Below are 18,433 nucleotides of genomic sequence, written 5' to 3'. Positions count from 1 at the left end.
TCCCATGGTGGGGTCTCAATAGTAGTAACAAGAAGAGGAAGCTATATCTTAAAGAATATTGCTTAAGTAGTGAGATGAAAACTATCTCTTTGTTCGATGGCAAAGCTGAGAAAAATGCTTAAATATGTCATTAGATTAAGAACAAGGAGGTGTTTGCTGATGGTGGCAAAAGCAACCAGATTGCAGTGGGCGGAGGCATGTGGGAAGTGAGGAAGTGGAGAAAGAGTGGAGGCACATTTTTAATCTGCATGGTTGAGAAGGAGACAGCGCAGAGGGCAGCAGTTATAAGGCACTGTAACTCTCAGTGAGGCTTTTATTTTTAAAGATTGCGTTGAACTTCCCACTGTTCCTTGAACATGCCATTATTGCTAACAGTTCACTGCCCTTGTACATATTTTTTCTCCATACTTGTTACACTGATCTACTGCTTTGCCAACTGGATTGTTTTTTCAATGTAGTCAAGGCTAATATCAAACTTAACTTTCTCTAGTGCTTTTTTGGGGGTTCTTAAAAATAGCAATTTTTCTTTTCCTTGTACTTTTGCTTTTTAGTTTTGTTAAGTGTGTGTGTATATGTGTATGTTGTAAAGATCATTGTCTTATTTACTGCAATCTGGGCTGTGAAAAGGCATAGTTTTGTCCATATATTCCAACAGATTTAAAAGTAGATGCTGTATCCATGACAGCTTTGAGACCAAAGGCATCTACATATAACTCAGGTATGCCTCTGAATTATTCTCTGCACAATGAGAGGGTACTAAAACTAACTTGAAAATAGTGTGATAACAGTTTTATCAAAGGATTTTTAGGTAGACATGTTAGTGGATAGAATATGGACAGAGGATCTAGAATTCTCAAGGTTTCTAGAGAAGGAAATTTAGCAGAAGATTGTCTAGCTGAAAAAGGGATTACACCCCTTTGTCACAAAGCACTCTACATTTATTGAAATGGAGAATTCACTACTACTAGAACCACGGACAGGGAAGATGGCCTGGGAACATCATGACAGTCTGCCCAGGAAGGCTGCTGGAGTTAGATATGGTCCACAAGATACATAAACATTCCAAAAAGGACTTTACAACAATAAATTCCAGAGAACAAGCTTGTCCATGGCTTACTTGTCATGTGTTCATATTCATATGTGTGATCTGGCTCATTTAAAAGAGTCACAGGAAAACAATATGAAAATACACATGTGTGTTCCATGGACTTCTCAAGATATTAAGGATTAGGGCTTCTGTGCATAGGAAGAACATCTGCATTAACAGCTATGTTACCTTTTGACATCTGCTTCTGTTGATGCCATTGTCATCTGCTCAGGACCTCACTACTCAGAATGCTTACAAAATGTTTTATTGTTTATGATTTCCCTCATTCATTCATTCATTCATCCATTCAACATTCATCCAGGGAGTAGTTATTGTTTACTAACAGACATGCAGGCAGTTTGCTACATTTTGTTAACCTACTGATGAAAAGGGAATTGTTAACTGTGCTTTCAGTATGGAGTAGAAGATGTCAAATGTAAGTAGCTGATGAAGAGTGAACCTAACACTTACCAATGAATTAGCATAGGGAGCCATGACTTGACACATCCAAAATCTTGCATTTGTGTTAATACTGCTGAAGTGCAATGCATGTGTATGCATGTGTGTGATGAGAGAATTGGTTGAGCAAGATTGAAGAATGTAGGAAGATATATCATAAGAACATGATATATAGGTTGTAAGAATGTTTGTACACTATTCTAAGGGCTTTAGAAACTCAAATGACCAAATTCAGGAATGCTATATTTTTCAGAATACTCCCACTTTGTGACAGCATCTCAATCCATTCCACAGCTTTAGGGAGGTCAGGCTAATGTGTGTACACTTCGATATGCTGTGTGCACGTTCTAACTCTTCTCCTTCCCACACATGGGGGATGTACTATGAGGAATGACTTGCCACCTACATTTCTTCTCCTCTTATACGATGATATAAAATGAAGGCAAAAAAAAAAAAAAAGAAAAGAAAAGAAAAGAAAGCTTAGAAAAGGGGGAGAATATATTCCTATATGTCTGATTCTGCTAGGGATTAATCGATATTATCTGTACTATAGACATCTTTTATATAAATGTTGGGCACAGATGGGTCTTCTCTGATTGTTGTTAAAGTAAAATTAATGTTAACCACACATGGTGGTTCTCTGATGACTTCTGTTGAGGTGTTCTACACAGCCTCTAACCTTGGCCCTTTGCTTTGTCAATATTTGCTCCTGCTTTGCTTTTAAAGGTGATCTGTGCCAGTTGTTGTCCCTGAAGTCCAACTTTCCCCTGGAATGTTTATATATTACACTTTATCTTTTTAAAGAGTTTTAGCAAGTTGCTTCTGTTATCATATTTTCCAAAGTTCAACTGAAATAAAAACAGATTAAATAATATGTGCTCCAGTAATTTCTCTGATCTACCTAATTTAAGAGCCTGTTCTTAGCATACATTTCATATTATATACCACTGCTATAACTTTTCATTTAGTAATTGAGTTTCTTTTGAGTGTGCAAACAACATACCCTTTCATGATGCACTATGATGATTCTTATAATTATCTTTTGGGGAGAACTCTATTTGTTTACCATAATGGCAGGACTAATTTTAACTCTCACCAATACTCTTCAAGAGAGGGCTCCAGCCAACACTGACCTGTCATCTTTTCTATAACTGCTTTCATTCTTTTGGCTATAGTTTTTAATTTTCTTAATGATTCATGATATTGAATGACTTTTCATATACTTGTAAGTTATGTTTGATGTTTCTTTAAAAAAAACTCAACATTTAGGATTTTTAGACATTTATTTAAATTTGTGTGTTGTTCTGTTACCTGGTTATGTTTCTTACAATCTGTACATTAAATAGACACTAAATAATATTTACTAAATATACTAAACCATATTTAAATAAGGTTTTTTACTTAGATATTTAGTTCATTGTTTAAGTATTTAATAGTAAATTATTTAAAGAGAAAAATACTCTTTCATAGTTGCTTTCCAGGTTTTCCCTAGTAATTTTGCCCTTTCATATGTTTTATTGTTTAAATCACTGGTGGAAGACAACCCTTGTCATTCTTGTGAACCCGTATTCCCAGTTTCCCCAACACTGGAGAGCAAAAAATTGTGAAAGAGATTTTGTATTCAGAGATTATAAAACTCAAGTTTTAGTAATTATTCCTGTAACTTCCCGTAATCTGTAAAATTTCCATAATCAGAGACCACTGGCTCTTTATTGGTCCATGATGGAAGAGTGTTTAATGGTGGCTTCCTGCCTCAAAGAGTTGTTGGTATGTATGCTATAATGGCAATTCTATTAAAATCTGGAAGCATTGGATTTAAATTGAAATTTAGAATTCTAAAAATTTGAACATTGCTACTGAAACATGTTCCCTTAAGAGTTAGGGACAACTTGAATATTAAATACAGTAAATAAAAATTTTAAATGACATGAAATGTTTCCAAATGATTTGAATCTCTGCAAATGATGAGAGATTTGGGGTACTTTCATTAGGTATGCTTTAATAATATAATGTAAAGATCTAACACTGTCTAATCTCTCTCCCATTAATGATTTAAACTTCCTGACCATTAACTGTAAAGGGAAAGCCTGAGTATTTCACCTTCAAAACTGCTGAACCAGCTGTGCTGTTCTGGAACTTGGGTTTAATTGAGCATGTTTGTATATAGAGCTTTACTAATTGGTTTTATTGGCATTCTGATGATCTTAAGTGTCCTACTTGTTAAAATGTTTGTAATATTAATTAATTGTTAAGTCTGTTGGTGAAGTTTTAAATACAAACTCATGACTCTGAGCTTAAATATTTTTGTATGTTTCAAGAATTAGTTTTAGTTATTATATACCTGCCTCATAAGCCACATTTTTCTTCATTATGGGAGCAACACTACTGATTGGGATTTACTCAGAAGGAGTTAGCCATTGATAGCAAAGAAAGGGGATAATGAAATAAATTTAGAATTTTTAAATACCCTTAGTAATTGAGAGTAAATGAGAAATCATTCTGAAATTAGTCCTGAACTTTGCTTGTTTTAGTGACTAGATAGAATCTTCAGAAATTGGTTATGAGCATTGACTTATAATTAACATAGTACATACTGAAGACTATGTTGGCTTCTCCAAGTTTAATGTTTCTTTGAAATTATGTTTATATAATAGGCTGTGCTGAAGAAAATGATTCGCTTGTTTGCAGGACGAATTATGGAAATAACACTAAAGAAGTTTGCTGAGTAAATGGAGAATTTTAGTGTTTAGAAAATTATTATGAGTATACTGCATTTTTTTTTATTTTGTCTTCTGCCTATAAAAGCTAAGAAAAAAGAAGTTGGCTTTCTTTATCTGTTATACCACCTATAGAATGATTAAGGTTCCTATGAGTATTTCCTCTATATCATGACTGTATGAACTTTCAGCTCTGTGTTGTTACTCAACTTTCAATTACCTTTCTCTCCTATTTCAGTTGTAGAAGTGCTAAGCATATGCCTGCTTTTTTCTCCCTTCCTAATTGTGTTTTTGTTGAATGCACTCAGCAGTGATGCTTCTGAGCCAAGATGCACATGTGTAACACCTATCCAGCAATTTTAGGCGTTTGTCTTCACATTCCAGATGCTTAGGTTTTAAAATGGCTTGCTATTTGTAATGGCTTTGCCTTGTCTTTGACTAACATTTACAACTAAACTTAATTTTAAATACAGTGGATAGAGACCTATATTTTGAATAGTATCATTGATGATTATTAGCATTGTACACTTATACGTTTTAGGGATAATTTATCATTTTAAGTGTCTTATGAAGGTACAAACCTGGCATATGTTTGTACTTTCAATCTGTCAAATGTAATCAATTAGTATTTTCTGCTATGATGTCTTAATTTTAGTTTGCAAAGAATATTTTTCCACTTCAACTGAATTATTTTAATCAAAGTTATGTAGTGTAAATTCAACTAATTGGTCACTTTCATAATCCACTGAAATGAAGAACATCATTCAATCATTCCCAGTTATTGACCTCTTTCCTCTAAGTCTATAAACACAATCAAAATGTGATAATATAGAATAAAACTATTGGTCTTATACAAGATACACTATGGTAGCCTTTTCCAAATGCTTTATATAAAGCATCATATATATATATATATATATATATATATATATATATATATATATATATATATATATATATATATATATACATATAAATATACATATACATATATACACACATATATACATATATGTATATTTACATTAATGCTATAGAAGATTAAATATCTAATATTTTCATACAATATATAAATGAATATACTTATTCTACTTTATATACCATCATTCTAAATGGATTGCCTGGCTTCTGTTTACAGGCTTATTTTTTATTTAAATATGATTAATTTGCTTAAAATTGCATGAACCCATTTATAATTTGATGTATCTATTGGATCAGAACATGTGGATTGCATTGGGACTTCAGATGTCCTCAAAATATTCATTCACCCACATCTTTTTATTATCTTTCACTCCAAGGCCTAATGTCCTAGGTTGTGAAGATTTTTTATTGGCTCTCGCTTTTCACATGTGATCATATCTTTCATACTCAAGTATATAGTCATCCCTAATGGAGAGAAGTCATTTGTAATTCTGTCAGCCAACTCAGATGTGTGACTTACATCTGCCAGGAATCATTCATGAATGATAGATGGGCTTTCCATGTTTTTTTTTGTTTTGTTTTGTTTTGTTTTCTATTCTTGCCATTGATCTGAAAAAAAAATTTTTTTCTGACCCATGCTTCCTGGAATAGGATAAGAAATGTTGAAACACTTGAGGCCATGATGATCTGCCCACATGTTCCTATGGGATGGAAATCTTGATAGCCAGTGATTTTCTGCTTTCCACAAAGGAAATACTAGCTAAGATCAATTTGAGGCTGAATGAAAGAGATACCCCACACTCCCTCATGACTGTGGGGCCAAGAAAAACACCTAGTTTCTTAAGCTCCAGAATTTTCAACACTCTTTAATCCTAAGGTTCACCTTATCTTTTAACAGTATTAGACATGGTTGGAATTTTGGGATTCTAGACTCTTCTGGTAGTCTAATACTTGACTTATGCTTTGAATGCACACACACACAGACACACAAATGTATGTGTGTTTCCTTTTATGATTCTTCTTCTGTAATATTATAGTTATCTCTTTTATTTACTTTTACTACTTACTGAAAAAAAAAACTCTCTGTTTTCTCTTTAGTTTCATCCTTTACATTGTGTCCACTAAAAGCAATATTACATGAGAACATACCCAGTATTAATATAACAATAAATGTAAGTGGACAAAATCATCATAAAACATAGATATGACTAGATTTTACCAAAAAAACCTTGACTCTATTACATTCTAAATTCTTGTTAGTCTCATATGTAAATTGTAGTAGGATTAAAATAAATTATAAAATATCAACATGGTAAACCAATATGTTTATAAGTACAAATATATAGTCATCATGTTCCCAATATAAAATTGTGAAAAGCCAAATGGAAACTTTCAAGTACCTTCAATCAGACAGAAATGAAATTACCTTTACTTCATACACACATTAATATGGTATATGAAAGCCGAAATATGAAAGACACGGATAATTTATTTTAGGACAATATTATCAATATATCTATGATCGTTTATATATATTTTTCCTTTTAATTTTGACTTACAGATCTTCTCAGATGCTGTATAACATAGCATACATAAACTAGTTTTAGATTACTATAAAAAGCAGTCAACATGCAATAGAAACAAGTAAGTTAAAAACAAAGCCAAAATTAATGAAATATCAATGTCTTGGAAAAGTGAACTGTACTAATTTTTAAAAATTATAGACATCTGCCAAGGGTGCTCTGAATCATTTAAATTAGTCATGTAACCAGCCCTCATAATTTTGTATGATAGGGTTGAAAAAGAATTTCACAGTGAGATTGTTTGTTACAGTGACCAAGCATAAATTGAGGAAATATATTTTTTGTTTTTATCGTTGTTTTCGAGACAGGTTTTCTCTGTGTATCTCTGGCTGTCCTGGAACTCACTCTGTAGACCAGGCTGACCTCCAACTCGGAGATCTGCCTGCCTCTGCCTCCCAAGAACACCACCACTGCCCAGCTAGAGGAAATATTTAAGAACCAGGAAAGATGGCTAGGTTGTGACATAATATTCAAAATATAGTGCTTTATCAGAACAAATATGAATCTAAGTGTTCTGTACATTCTACATCAATACTGCTAATGATATGGCTAAGAACGCAAATTGTAGTAATATTTGAGTTGTAGCTACATTAGTTTTACATCTATCAGCTCATGCATGGGATTGATAAGTGCCAAATTCAGGATAAGTTGTTCTTCCTAGGACCAGGGAACATAACTGAGAATGAGTAAATCAAAGGAGGGAACATTTAGTAATCTTTCTAATAAGAGTTACAAGGTGATTTTCAGAAAATTAATTAATTAAATAATTAATTAATTAGTTTTACATTTGTGAGAGACATGATAGAGAAGGGAAAGAGAGCCAGGGAGAGAACTCATGTAGACGTAAGAACAAAAATTGCAAGATATTTTTGTTTTTACTTTTGCCACATGGGTTACAGAAATCTAGCTGGTTACCATCAGCCTTAATAGTGAGTTTCCTTACATCTCTGTAACACTTTCTAGACTTTTTTATATTCCTGGATGCAAGATGATGTGCAAATAAATATGAATATCTCCATACTCTCTAGAAAACCTGCAAGATCCTTGGAAACCAAAGTAGCATACATACTATTGCTGGACATTGTTTTCCAAGACTGCAATGTTTTGAAAAAGAGCAAAGAGAGCAGCTTTAGTTCCAAGTGATCATAGAAAAATATTTTCAAGTGTTTCTTTGAGGCATTTATTTATTTCCTCTTTATAGGTCTCTACCATCTTCATAAGATGAGATTTAACATCCGTTTTTTGTTGTTGTTTGGTTTTGTTTTGTTTTTTATTTGTGCTTTAGGTGGATTACCATATCCAAGTCTTGATGTGGTTGGGTATTCTGGTGGTGACATATTGTCTTGGATCTTATTGAATGTTCTTACATTGACCTTTAACCATCTGGATGTCCCTAGGGCAGGCAGGCCTCCAGGAATGCAGGGACCATTGTGAGTCAGAAAATGGAACTGAGGGGACAGAGTGCTGTTTACAGCTGTTGGATGTGCTTTAGGGGAACTTAGAAAGCTTGAGATTGGGTGAGGTATCTTGCCAGGTTGTCTGTGGTGATGGCAGGTAAGAATGCAGTCAGAGTCATGGGCTGGAAATGAAGTGTGTGTGTGTGCGCGCGCGCGCGCGCGCGCGCGCGCGCGCGCGCGTGTGTGTGGGGGGACAGGGTGCTTTTCACCCCTGCTGGAAGCACCATAGTTAGGGAATTGGGAGGAAGGGGTCTCACCTGATTGTCTCTGGTTTTGACAGACCTTAGGAAATGCAAGCAGGTTTGACAAGATAATCTACTTATTGGATAGATTTGATCAGTGCACTTAGTATCCTATAATATCTTGTTTTTAAGCCATCCTTTAACTTTGTTTTTGTAAACTTTGAATACTTCTTTTTTGGTTGGTTCCTGTATATGATCGCCACATTTACAAGCATTAAAAACAAAAACCATAAAAACAAGAAGCAGAATCATATAAAACTTACCTTAATTTTCCAAAAGAGGAAAGCTTAAATTTGAAGTTTTCTGTAAAAGTTTAAAATGTCCTTAATTTCTCATAAAAATAGATGTCAGATGTTCAGGAATTTTAGATAATATGTTTGGAAAGAAATACTTACATGGATAATGTGTTATGGATAAGAAATACTTATCATAAAGCAAATGCTTATCCTTTAATATAGCTTTCCTAGTTCCATTTAAGTGAAATTCCACATTAAAAAGTGACTTTCTAGACCATAGAGAGTTATGATAAGATTATATTATAGAATGTTTCTCTGAATATTTGGAGCCTGTCCCAGAGTCACTGTTCATCTCTTGTTGGTGTTCTGACGTGTAATACACACCATTATTACCGAAACCCTTTGATGGATCATTAGTCAAATTTTAGTTGATTTGTACTAGTTCAAGTAGTATATATTTAATATATTTATAAAATCCTACAAATTTTCCTTTACTATGATGAGATCTTTTTTTTTTTTTAAGTAAAGGTTTTACTTCTATTCTACTTCAATTCTTTTTCTTTCTTTCTTTTCTTTTTTTTTTTTTTTGGCTTTTTAAAAAAAATGGATATTTTCTTCATTTATATTTCAAATGTTACCACCTTTTTCCATCCCTCCCACCTGGAAACTTCCTATTCTCTCCTCCCTTCCCCTGTACCCACCCATTCCTGCCTCCCTGTCCTGGCATTCTCCTACACTGGAGCATCAAGCCTTCAAAGTACCAAGGGCCTCTCCTTCATTGATGTTCAACAAAGTCATCCTCTGCTACATATGTGGCTGGAGCCATGGGTCCCTCCATGTGTATCTTTGGTTGGTTGTTTAGTCCCTGGGAGCTCTAGGGAGTCTGGTTGGTTAATATTGTTGTTCTTCCTATGGGGTTGCAAACCCCTTCAGCTTGTTCAATCCTTTCGCTAACTTCTCCATTAGGGACCCTGTGCTCAGTCCAATGTTTGGCTGTGAGCTCTGCCGCTGTATTGGTCAGGTGCTAGCAGAGCCTCTCAGGAGACAGCTATATCAGGCTCTTGTCAGCAATCACTTCTTGGTATCCACCACAGTGTCTGGGTTTGGTGACTGTATATGGGATGGATCCCCAGGTGGGGCAGTCACTGGATGGCCTTTTCTTCAGTCTATGCTCCACATTTTGTCTCTGTATTTTCTCCCATGAATATTTTGTTCTCCCTTCTAAGAAGCACTTGAGCATCCATACTTTGGTCTTCCTTTTTCTTGAGTTTCATGTGGTCTGTGAATTGTAATTTTCTAGCATATGACAATTTGTTTTTCTACATAATAGATTGTTTCTGAGTTCACAATTTGAGGAATATAATGGACACTTTTATTATTTATGTGTGCATACACAAACATATAGACTGGAACCCATCAGATTATCAGTAATAATAATCACTTTTATAAGTATATTTCATCTAAAATGTATGTGTGTATGAGACAGAGAGAGTCACAGAGAGACAAACAGAGACAGAGGGAGAGACTGACAGAGAGAGGGAAAGAGAGAGAGAGAGAGAGAGAGAGAGAGAGAGAGAGAGAGAGAGAGAGAGAGAGATTGAAAGAGAGAAAATATGAGAGTATGCAATCAGAATAGAGGGAAATGAGAAAAGTGAGAGTCGTACAGTTCAAATAAACTAAAGTATTAAAAACTGGTAACAGAATAATCATGCTCTGGTGTATGTGAGTGTGTTAAAGTATGCTTAACAAGAATGGTTTTTGAAAATTTCACACTCTAAGTGGTCTAATAATGTTAAAATTTTTGTATTGCAACAGATTTAATAGTTTACTATGTTTTGAATTCATCGTTTACTAACCCATACTTGGCTAGCACTATGATGCATCACTACTGGTTAAGAACTTTAAAAAAAATGACTTTTAACACATTCTCTGTCAAAAGAAAATGATGGCTCATGAGTACCATTGTACTCATGACAATACATTTAAAAGCTGTTCCTTCATCAATGAGAGGACAGGCGCTTGGTCTTGTGAAGGGTAGATGCCCCAGAATAGGGGAATATCAGGATAGGGAAGTGGGAGTGGATGATAGGGGGATAGGGGTTAGTGAGAAGGGGGAGGGGGTAATGGGATAGGGGGTTTGGGAGAGGAAATGAGGAAAGGGGTTAAATTTGCAATATATATGTTGCATAAAGACCTGCTTATGCATTCACCCCTCAGGAAGCAATTTTAATTGACACATTTCGTAATGCAGTTACTTAGACTATTCAACCAAGAGGGGAAAGACAAGATACATTCATTGCCTTCTTTCTCAGGAATGTGTAGCTAATCATGCAAATAGATATACTCTACACCATTGTAAGAGGCAACATTTCTTGATCACCTAAAGGACTAATCTTTATGAAGTATGTATATCTCTCAATTCAGTTTTCTGTAAACTATTCTGAATACTCTGTCTCTTGAAATGTATAGGTTTATTACTTCTAAGGCATAGACTGTTTTCAAAGGAATTGTAAATTTATATTTTAGGAGTATACAATAGATGTTTTCTTTCGGCAAAAATGGAAAGATGAACGTTTGAAATTTAAAGGTCCTATGAATATCCTCCGACTTAACAATTTAATGGCCAGCAAAATATGGACTCCGGATACCTTCTTTCACAATGGGAAAAAGTCAGTGGCTCATAACATGACGATGCCAAACAAGCTGCTTCGAATCCAGGATGATGGAACTTTGCTATATACCATGAGGTACGTTGTTGTGAGAGACTAGAAATCATGCACTGAAAAGCTAGGGAAGTTATGGGTAAATATTTCCTCAGCTAGTAATTTTTCCTGAAATTACTAAATATTTCATGTCTAGTTTCATAAAAGTTTGGGCATGTGTGTAAAATGAATTTAAAATGAATTTAATTTGTAAGGGTAAAGATTCTCCTGGTTGTTAAAAATTGCTTTTTTTTTTTTTTTGGTACTCTTCACATTACATTTTAGTTTGGACTACAAATTTGTTTGTAGAAGGATATAATTTGCTTTTCTATATCCTGTTCTGTAGCATGTCCAATTTTAAGTGATTTTAATTACATATTTTAATCTGTATTGACATAGCTTTTCGGTATTAAATAAATTGGCTAACTTAAATCATGTATTAGGCTTAATAATATAAAATTCCTATTTCATGATTAAAAATAATCATGTAATATCAATTTCATGCAGTTCATCCTTTCATGCAAATACAGAAATATGTGTAATTGTTGACACATTATATTTTAAGTAGTTTCATGAATGTTTTAAAACAAATTAACTGTATTACAGAAGAACTAAAGTTTTTATACCTAACAAGTTGATGTAGAATCAAAAGTCAATGTTTCATGGTGGATTTAAACACAAAACGCTACCATTAGCATTGTGCATGTACAGATACTGTGTTCCACGCTTCTGATGTCTTATAACATCATGTGGCAAGATAAGAACTAAATTTCATTAATTAACATTGTTTTCTCTTGTGCCTGATGGGAAAAGGAGATACAAGAGTTGAGAAATTATTACTAGGTAGTCATTGGCTATAATGCAATGAGATAACTGAGTCATTCTTTTTACCTCTTTTTGAATAGTGTAAAACTTAGTACAGACTAAATGACTTCATGTTTAAACCATTTATTCTTGTAGATTTCAGTTCGTGTATTATATACTGTTAAGAACGATTACAGAGGCTTCTGGCTGATAAGCACATTTTTCTCAGCTCAATTAGTAAAGATTTTTCTTGGAGTTCAATTTACTTCATGTTTATTTACCCTGTTTTTCTGTGAAACGGAAGTAATTTGAAGTCTTCTTTATAACAGATTTTCAATGATTACACTTTATTATATTCAGATAAAGAAAATATATTTTTGATTGTCATGGATTTATATCTAAAATTTAGCAAGCAATATGTGAGAACAATGTTATTTTTTAGTAGATACATAAATCTGTCTATATTTGTGTCCATTTCTAAACACATATCTACCTATATTAATACTGGATATTAAAACTGGCATATCTTTAAGGAAGCAAATATGAAAGTATTATATCAACTTCTCTCTGTAGTTGATGAAATCACAATAAAAAAGATGCCCTTTCTATAATAGAGCTTTAAGTATCATCAGCTATTAAATATTTATAGTGTTGTTAATGGTAAACATTTTTCAAATACATATATAATTTACTTTTATTCTGTTTAAACCTTTTCAAGCCTAATAAAAATCTCTAATTCTGTTAAAAACTGTATCAAGTAATATATCTTGACTAGCAAATCCACTTAAACCAAGAGTGGAATTTTGGCTTCTAGGCTTACAGTCCAAGCCGAATGTCCAATGCACTTGGAGGATTTTCCGATGGACGCTCACTCATGCCCACTGAAATTTGGAAGCTGTAAGTATAAGAGCAAACATACATCTTTCGAATCGATAACATCACCAGTAGACAGCATCTCTGTTGGATCATGCAGTTTAGCTTTTCTCATATTATGCAAGGCTTCATAACAGACTAACAGGCTGCAGAAGCATAAGCTATGGTGGTTGTCCTATGGGAACTAATGCTATGACGATTGTCCTGTAGGAACTAATTGGAATCTCCTAAGGCTCATTAAAATACTTTAATTCTTTTATATTTTCTAATAGTTTAACTCGCAATTTAATTTTATTACTAATAAAGAATTCTATGTTTTAGTTTGTGCATACAACTAAGTCAGGGGCTGTTGTAGAGTTACTACCATAATTTATTCATATTTTCTCTTCATGCGATTATGTTAAAATATAAAATAAGTTATTATTCAGTTTAGAGTGAATTATACATTACAAATTCCTATTGATCTGTTACAAAGGTCAGAAAAAAAGCCATGAAACCTATAATGTTATCTGTCTACCACTGACCTGATGGACGAAGTTCTTTTTTTTTTTTTTTCTCCTTAGAATACATTTAATGAGGATGACAACATTGTGATGCTTACATGCCAGTGTCTTCGGTGTACCTAGAACATTTCAAAATATTTCTGTGCCATTGGCCATTCTCTAGGTCACTGGATTGTATCTGATATGTCAAGTAGAAGAATTCACGCCATGGAGTAACAGAAAGGGCAAAGTCAGATCATTCTTTCAGGCCCACAGGACACCCCAGGCGGGCTCAGGATTAATTCATCATTGCAGCTAGGCAGCCTCCTTCTGTCTGAACACGCCTTCATCTCTGACCTTTTTGGAAACTGTGCTCTTCTGACATACAATTTTTGTGCATTCTGAGCACCTTCAGGCTCTTCTTTTTCTTGTTAAATAGAAGTGCCCACTTGTAACCTGATTAGATGTAAGGCTGACTGAAGAAGAGTGCATCTTCTCACAAACTACAAACAAAGAGAGAATGGTCACTGGCAGAATGCTGCAGATTCCTCTGATGTTTTAAGGATGACAGTTTTGTTGAGAGGTTCCGGCTTGTTTGCTTTGTGTGTCCTTGTAGCAGGTGTCAGTTCTCAATTTTCTTTGAGAGCCTCCTCTGGGCTTAACCACAAGCCTTTCTTTATTGTCATGGGAACCATCCCTTTAAAACTGGCATTTCTTCCAATATTATTTAAGATAGTCAATCATGTTATACAACGTAAACACAGTGTTGAGAAAACCAGAACAGATGCAGCAGAGAACCTCATTTGCATTGCATAAGTGACATTAAAGGGAAACTTGAAAAGCTTTGGCACCAAAAGGAATTTATGCAAGATGCAGTAATGATATGGGAAGGACAAGTGTTTTCAGTAGATGAGGTATTGTTACTATGACATCAGATGTCAATGGCAAGATGCCTTGATACTGAAAGTGAAGTGAATTTGCTTGGAAGTGTTTGATCTCAAATTAAAAGCTTCACACAGAGTGTAGCTACAAAGTAATGGGATTTCGGATGCCCAAGATTATTACAGTTTTCTCTGTAAAGGCATGCATACGGTTAACACACAAAGTCTCTGCGCCTCATTCTTTCTCTGTGTAATTACTACTTATTTTATTTCTCTTCCTTCACATTCATATTCTGACATGTGGCACAATCAGTTTACTCATTCTGTTGTTTATCTTTGTGTATAGCAAGGATCACAGCATCTGTGTTAGCAGTGTGGACAGTGCTGTGAAATGAGACAACAACCTTAATGTGCTAGCGCAGAAAAATTTTGGCAGAAGCAACCATGACATTATCTTGCAGTTATTTCTTATTCTCTTTTATAAGTACCATCACCCTAAAAAGAATTGAATTTCTGGAACTTTATCATTCTCCTCAAATACATTAATCCTCTTCCCTGCATTTGAGCAATTTAAAATCCATTCTTCTTTTACTCCCATCTTTATATATATATTTTAATATTTCAGATTGACTTGAAAATTCCTGCATGTTAGCATAGTGGGATTCTATGCATTAGCCCCAAAGAAATGGAAAACTCACATTTTCAGATAAAAGTTAATAGATCTAGAATGATTTAAGAATATATTTACTGATTACTGAGTATTAAGTCTGAATATACATGTGCATAAACCAGACTAGCATTCAAACATAGATTGCTTAACTAAATTAAGTAAAAGCACTCTATGAAATGCTGCTTTCAAAGTGGGAATTATAAAACAATTTGTAAAACAAACTGCTTTCTGACCTTTTTGAAAGAAAATTCTTTATTTTTTGTGGGTTGGGGTGGAGCCTAGGGTGAATGCACATGTGTGTGCAGACGTTCCCAGAAGCCAAGAGGGCATCAGATCACCTGAAGGTAGAGTTTCAGGAATCTGTGAGCCCACCCAGTTTGGGTGCTGAGAACCAGACACTGGTGTGCTGCAAGAGGGAGTACCTGCTCTTAAGTGCTGGGCCCTGTGTCTACCCTGTCTTCTTTATTTATACTTTATTGATAAACATAGTGACCACTTCTGGTTCACTGTTGGGTCTGTGCACAAAGAAATGACTCTGAGCAACATTGCATTTCATTCTATTCCTTGTCCTCTCATGATACTAAACAATATATAGGCCAGATCACATAGACTCTTTATTTATTTATTTATTTATTTATTTATTTATTTATTTATTTATTTTAATTATTTTATTAGATATTTTCTTCATTTACATTTCAAATGTTATCCCGAATTTCCGCTATACCCTCCCACCCCACCCTGCTCCCCTGCCCACTCACTCCCACTTCTTGGCCCTGGCGTTCCCCTCTATGGGTCATATAAAGTTTGCAAGACCAAGGGGCCTCTCTTCCCAATGATGACTGAGTAGACCATCTTCTGCTACATATGCAGCTAGAGCTCTGGGAGTGCTGGTTAGTTCATATTGTTGTTCCNCCTATAGGGTTGCAGACACCTTCAGCTCCTTGGGTACTTTCTCTAGCTCCTCCATTGGGGGCCCTGTGTTCTATCCAACAGCTGACTGTGTGCATCCACTTCTGTGTTTGTCAGGTATTGGCATAGCCTCACAAAAGACTGCTATATCAGGTTCCCTTCAGAAGAATCTTTCTGGCATGTGCAATAGTACATAGACTCTTAAATAATGAAATGCAGTAAATGCTTTTATAAATAGACAGAGAACCATTCATTTTCTTTATATTTTTAATGTTTCATTTGGCTTTATTTTTCTATAATGTGTTCATGGATTGTCAGATATATACAGATTTACTGTAATATACACAGTTTAGTTATTAGTTTAACAGGAAAAATTGCTGATAGTTACAAAAATGAATCAAATATCCTTTCCCCATCTGTATCTCATAGTTTTTGATAAGAATGTCATCATCTTTATAAACTTTCATTTCTCTTAGTTATGTGTGAATAGTAATAAGAAGATTCAATCCATGGTTGTTTGCTCTTTCAAATTGCACAGCATTGGGAACACTGTTGTAAAAAAGGACCATGATGTTTACACCTAAGGGAATCAAGAAGACGCAAATAATGGTTGTTTGGTCTTTCAAATTGTGCAGCATTACAAATGTGTTGTGGAGAAGGTCCATGATGTTTCCTCATGAGAGAAACAAAGCAAATCACTTGATGATCTACAATGATTGCTTAGTTAACTACATTGCTAACTTATTAATTAATGTTTTCAGTGACAGCATGAGTGATTGTCTAATTGAAATTAGCTAGTTGGCAATTTAGACTCTAGAAAACCTAAAATTTACATGTGCAAATAAATAAATATTTTTCTATGGAAGTATTACAACCACACTTATAAATATGTATTCATATCTTCACCTATTTTTAGAATCCCAACTTAAAAATTGTTTTACATAACATAATTTGAGGATGCATAAATCCATATATAAGTATAAGGAATATTTCACTGATAATAGTTTTAGTAAAAACATTCAGAAATAAATGTAACATTTAATGTCATGAAAAGATCATATAGATAATGACAAGCATACATATCACTCAATGTGTTGCACCTGATACTTGAAAGAAAATCAGTTTTGTAATAGACCTTAGTTTAATTTCAGTAAGAGGGCCACATTATTTTGTGCAACAATTTATACAGAACAAAGAAACTAATTTCATGTGTCATGGGGAATTGAAGGAAGAGATATTGCTAGAAAAAAAAAAAAACAAACAAAAAACTGGTCTAGTTTTCTCCCCTAGTTGATGTCACCTCACTATCTTGCTAAATTTTGTTTCCTAAGCATACATGTAAACAAAATTAGAAATAAGTTCTCCAGAGGTTCACAGTAGAGCAGCAGTGATCCCCATCTTTATTTGCAGTTGTGAAGAGACTCCCTGCATTGGGACAGGGAGCCTTAGATGGTCCAAAACAGTACCCAAAAGGGCAAAGGATATATCATCATAGAGAATAGCTAGTGCCAGATGTGTGACCACTGATCAACTCCAAAGGTGGCTCACTTCTGATATGCTTGGTCAAATACAATGATGTTACCTTTCTTGTTTTTGTTATTACTCATCTTAACTGGGATGCTATACAAGTACCTTGGTGTTCATTTGTTAGTTTATGATTGGATACGTTTAAAAACACATTTATAGTGTGATGGTACTGTATAATATTCTGATTTATTCGTAATGTCTATAATTATTTCTCATTGTCCTAATTAAATGCCTTTGTTCATGATTACTAAAGTCATTATCTCTTAACTAAATAAGTTCAATGTTCAAAGTGCAATGTATGTTTGAATCATAATTTTTACTTCATGGGTGCTCACTATTTCAAAATAAACTGTGTAACCAACTTCATTGCTTATTTTCATAATGTCTTTGTCTGCTACTTTGGGCCCTAGGGAATGTTTTAACCATCTTAGGAAACAGTGTCTTTACCATTTAGAAAGTGAAATTTACTCGTCAATTCTCAAAGTGGTACCAATGAAAGTATTTTCATGCTCATGATTGGCTTCCTGATCTTCTTCATCAATTTACTTGTAAAGCTGTAGATTCGAAGAACTTCCTTTCCTCTAAATCTGAGATCACTAATGCTAATTTGTGAGAAAATGGTGATTATATGGAATCTTCTATTGTAGATGGACTGTTGTGTTAGTGCTTCTCATTCAAGTTATTCTAACGTTTGTTCCTTGTTTATGACAGACGCTTACACAACCTCGGAAGTCACATATATTTGGACTTACAATGCTTCTGACTCCGTCCAGGTTGCTCCTGATGGCTCCAGGTTAAATCAGTATGATTTGCTGGGACAGTCTATTGGGAAAGAGACAATTAAATCCAGTACAGGTTAGTAACATTTTAAAAATAAATTTAA

At 34.3% G+C, this 18,433-nt stretch overlaps 1 protein-coding gene across 2 annotated transcripts in view; it reads left to right on the top strand.

Moving 5' to 3' along the window:
* The window catches only part of Gabra2 (gamma-aminobutyric acid type A receptor alpha2 subunit), a 125,512-nt gene that overhangs the window by 64,922 nt on the left and 42,157 nt on the right, over nucleotides 1–18,433 (top strand). For both annotated transcript variants that reach the window (XM_021210613.2, XM_029545403.1), the window contains exons 5-7: nucleotides 11,229–11,449; nucleotides 13,023–13,105; nucleotides 18,262–18,405. In XM_021210613.2, the coding sequence (XP_021066272.1) occupies nucleotides 11,229–11,449; nucleotides 13,023–13,105; nucleotides 18,262–18,405 (448 nt within the window). The remainder of the gene's footprint in view (nucleotides 1–11,228; nucleotides 11,450–13,022; nucleotides 13,106–18,261; nucleotides 18,406–18,433) is intronic.

The sequence above is a fragment of the Mus pahari genome, chromosome 13 (assembly GCF_900095145.1).
Source record: "Mus pahari chromosome 13, PAHARI_EIJ_v1.1, whole genome shotgun sequence".
Taxonomy (NCBI): Eukaryota; Metazoa; Chordata; class Mammalia; order Rodentia; family Muridae; genus Mus; species Mus pahari.
This window is presented reverse-complemented; position numbering and strand designations above follow the sequence as displayed.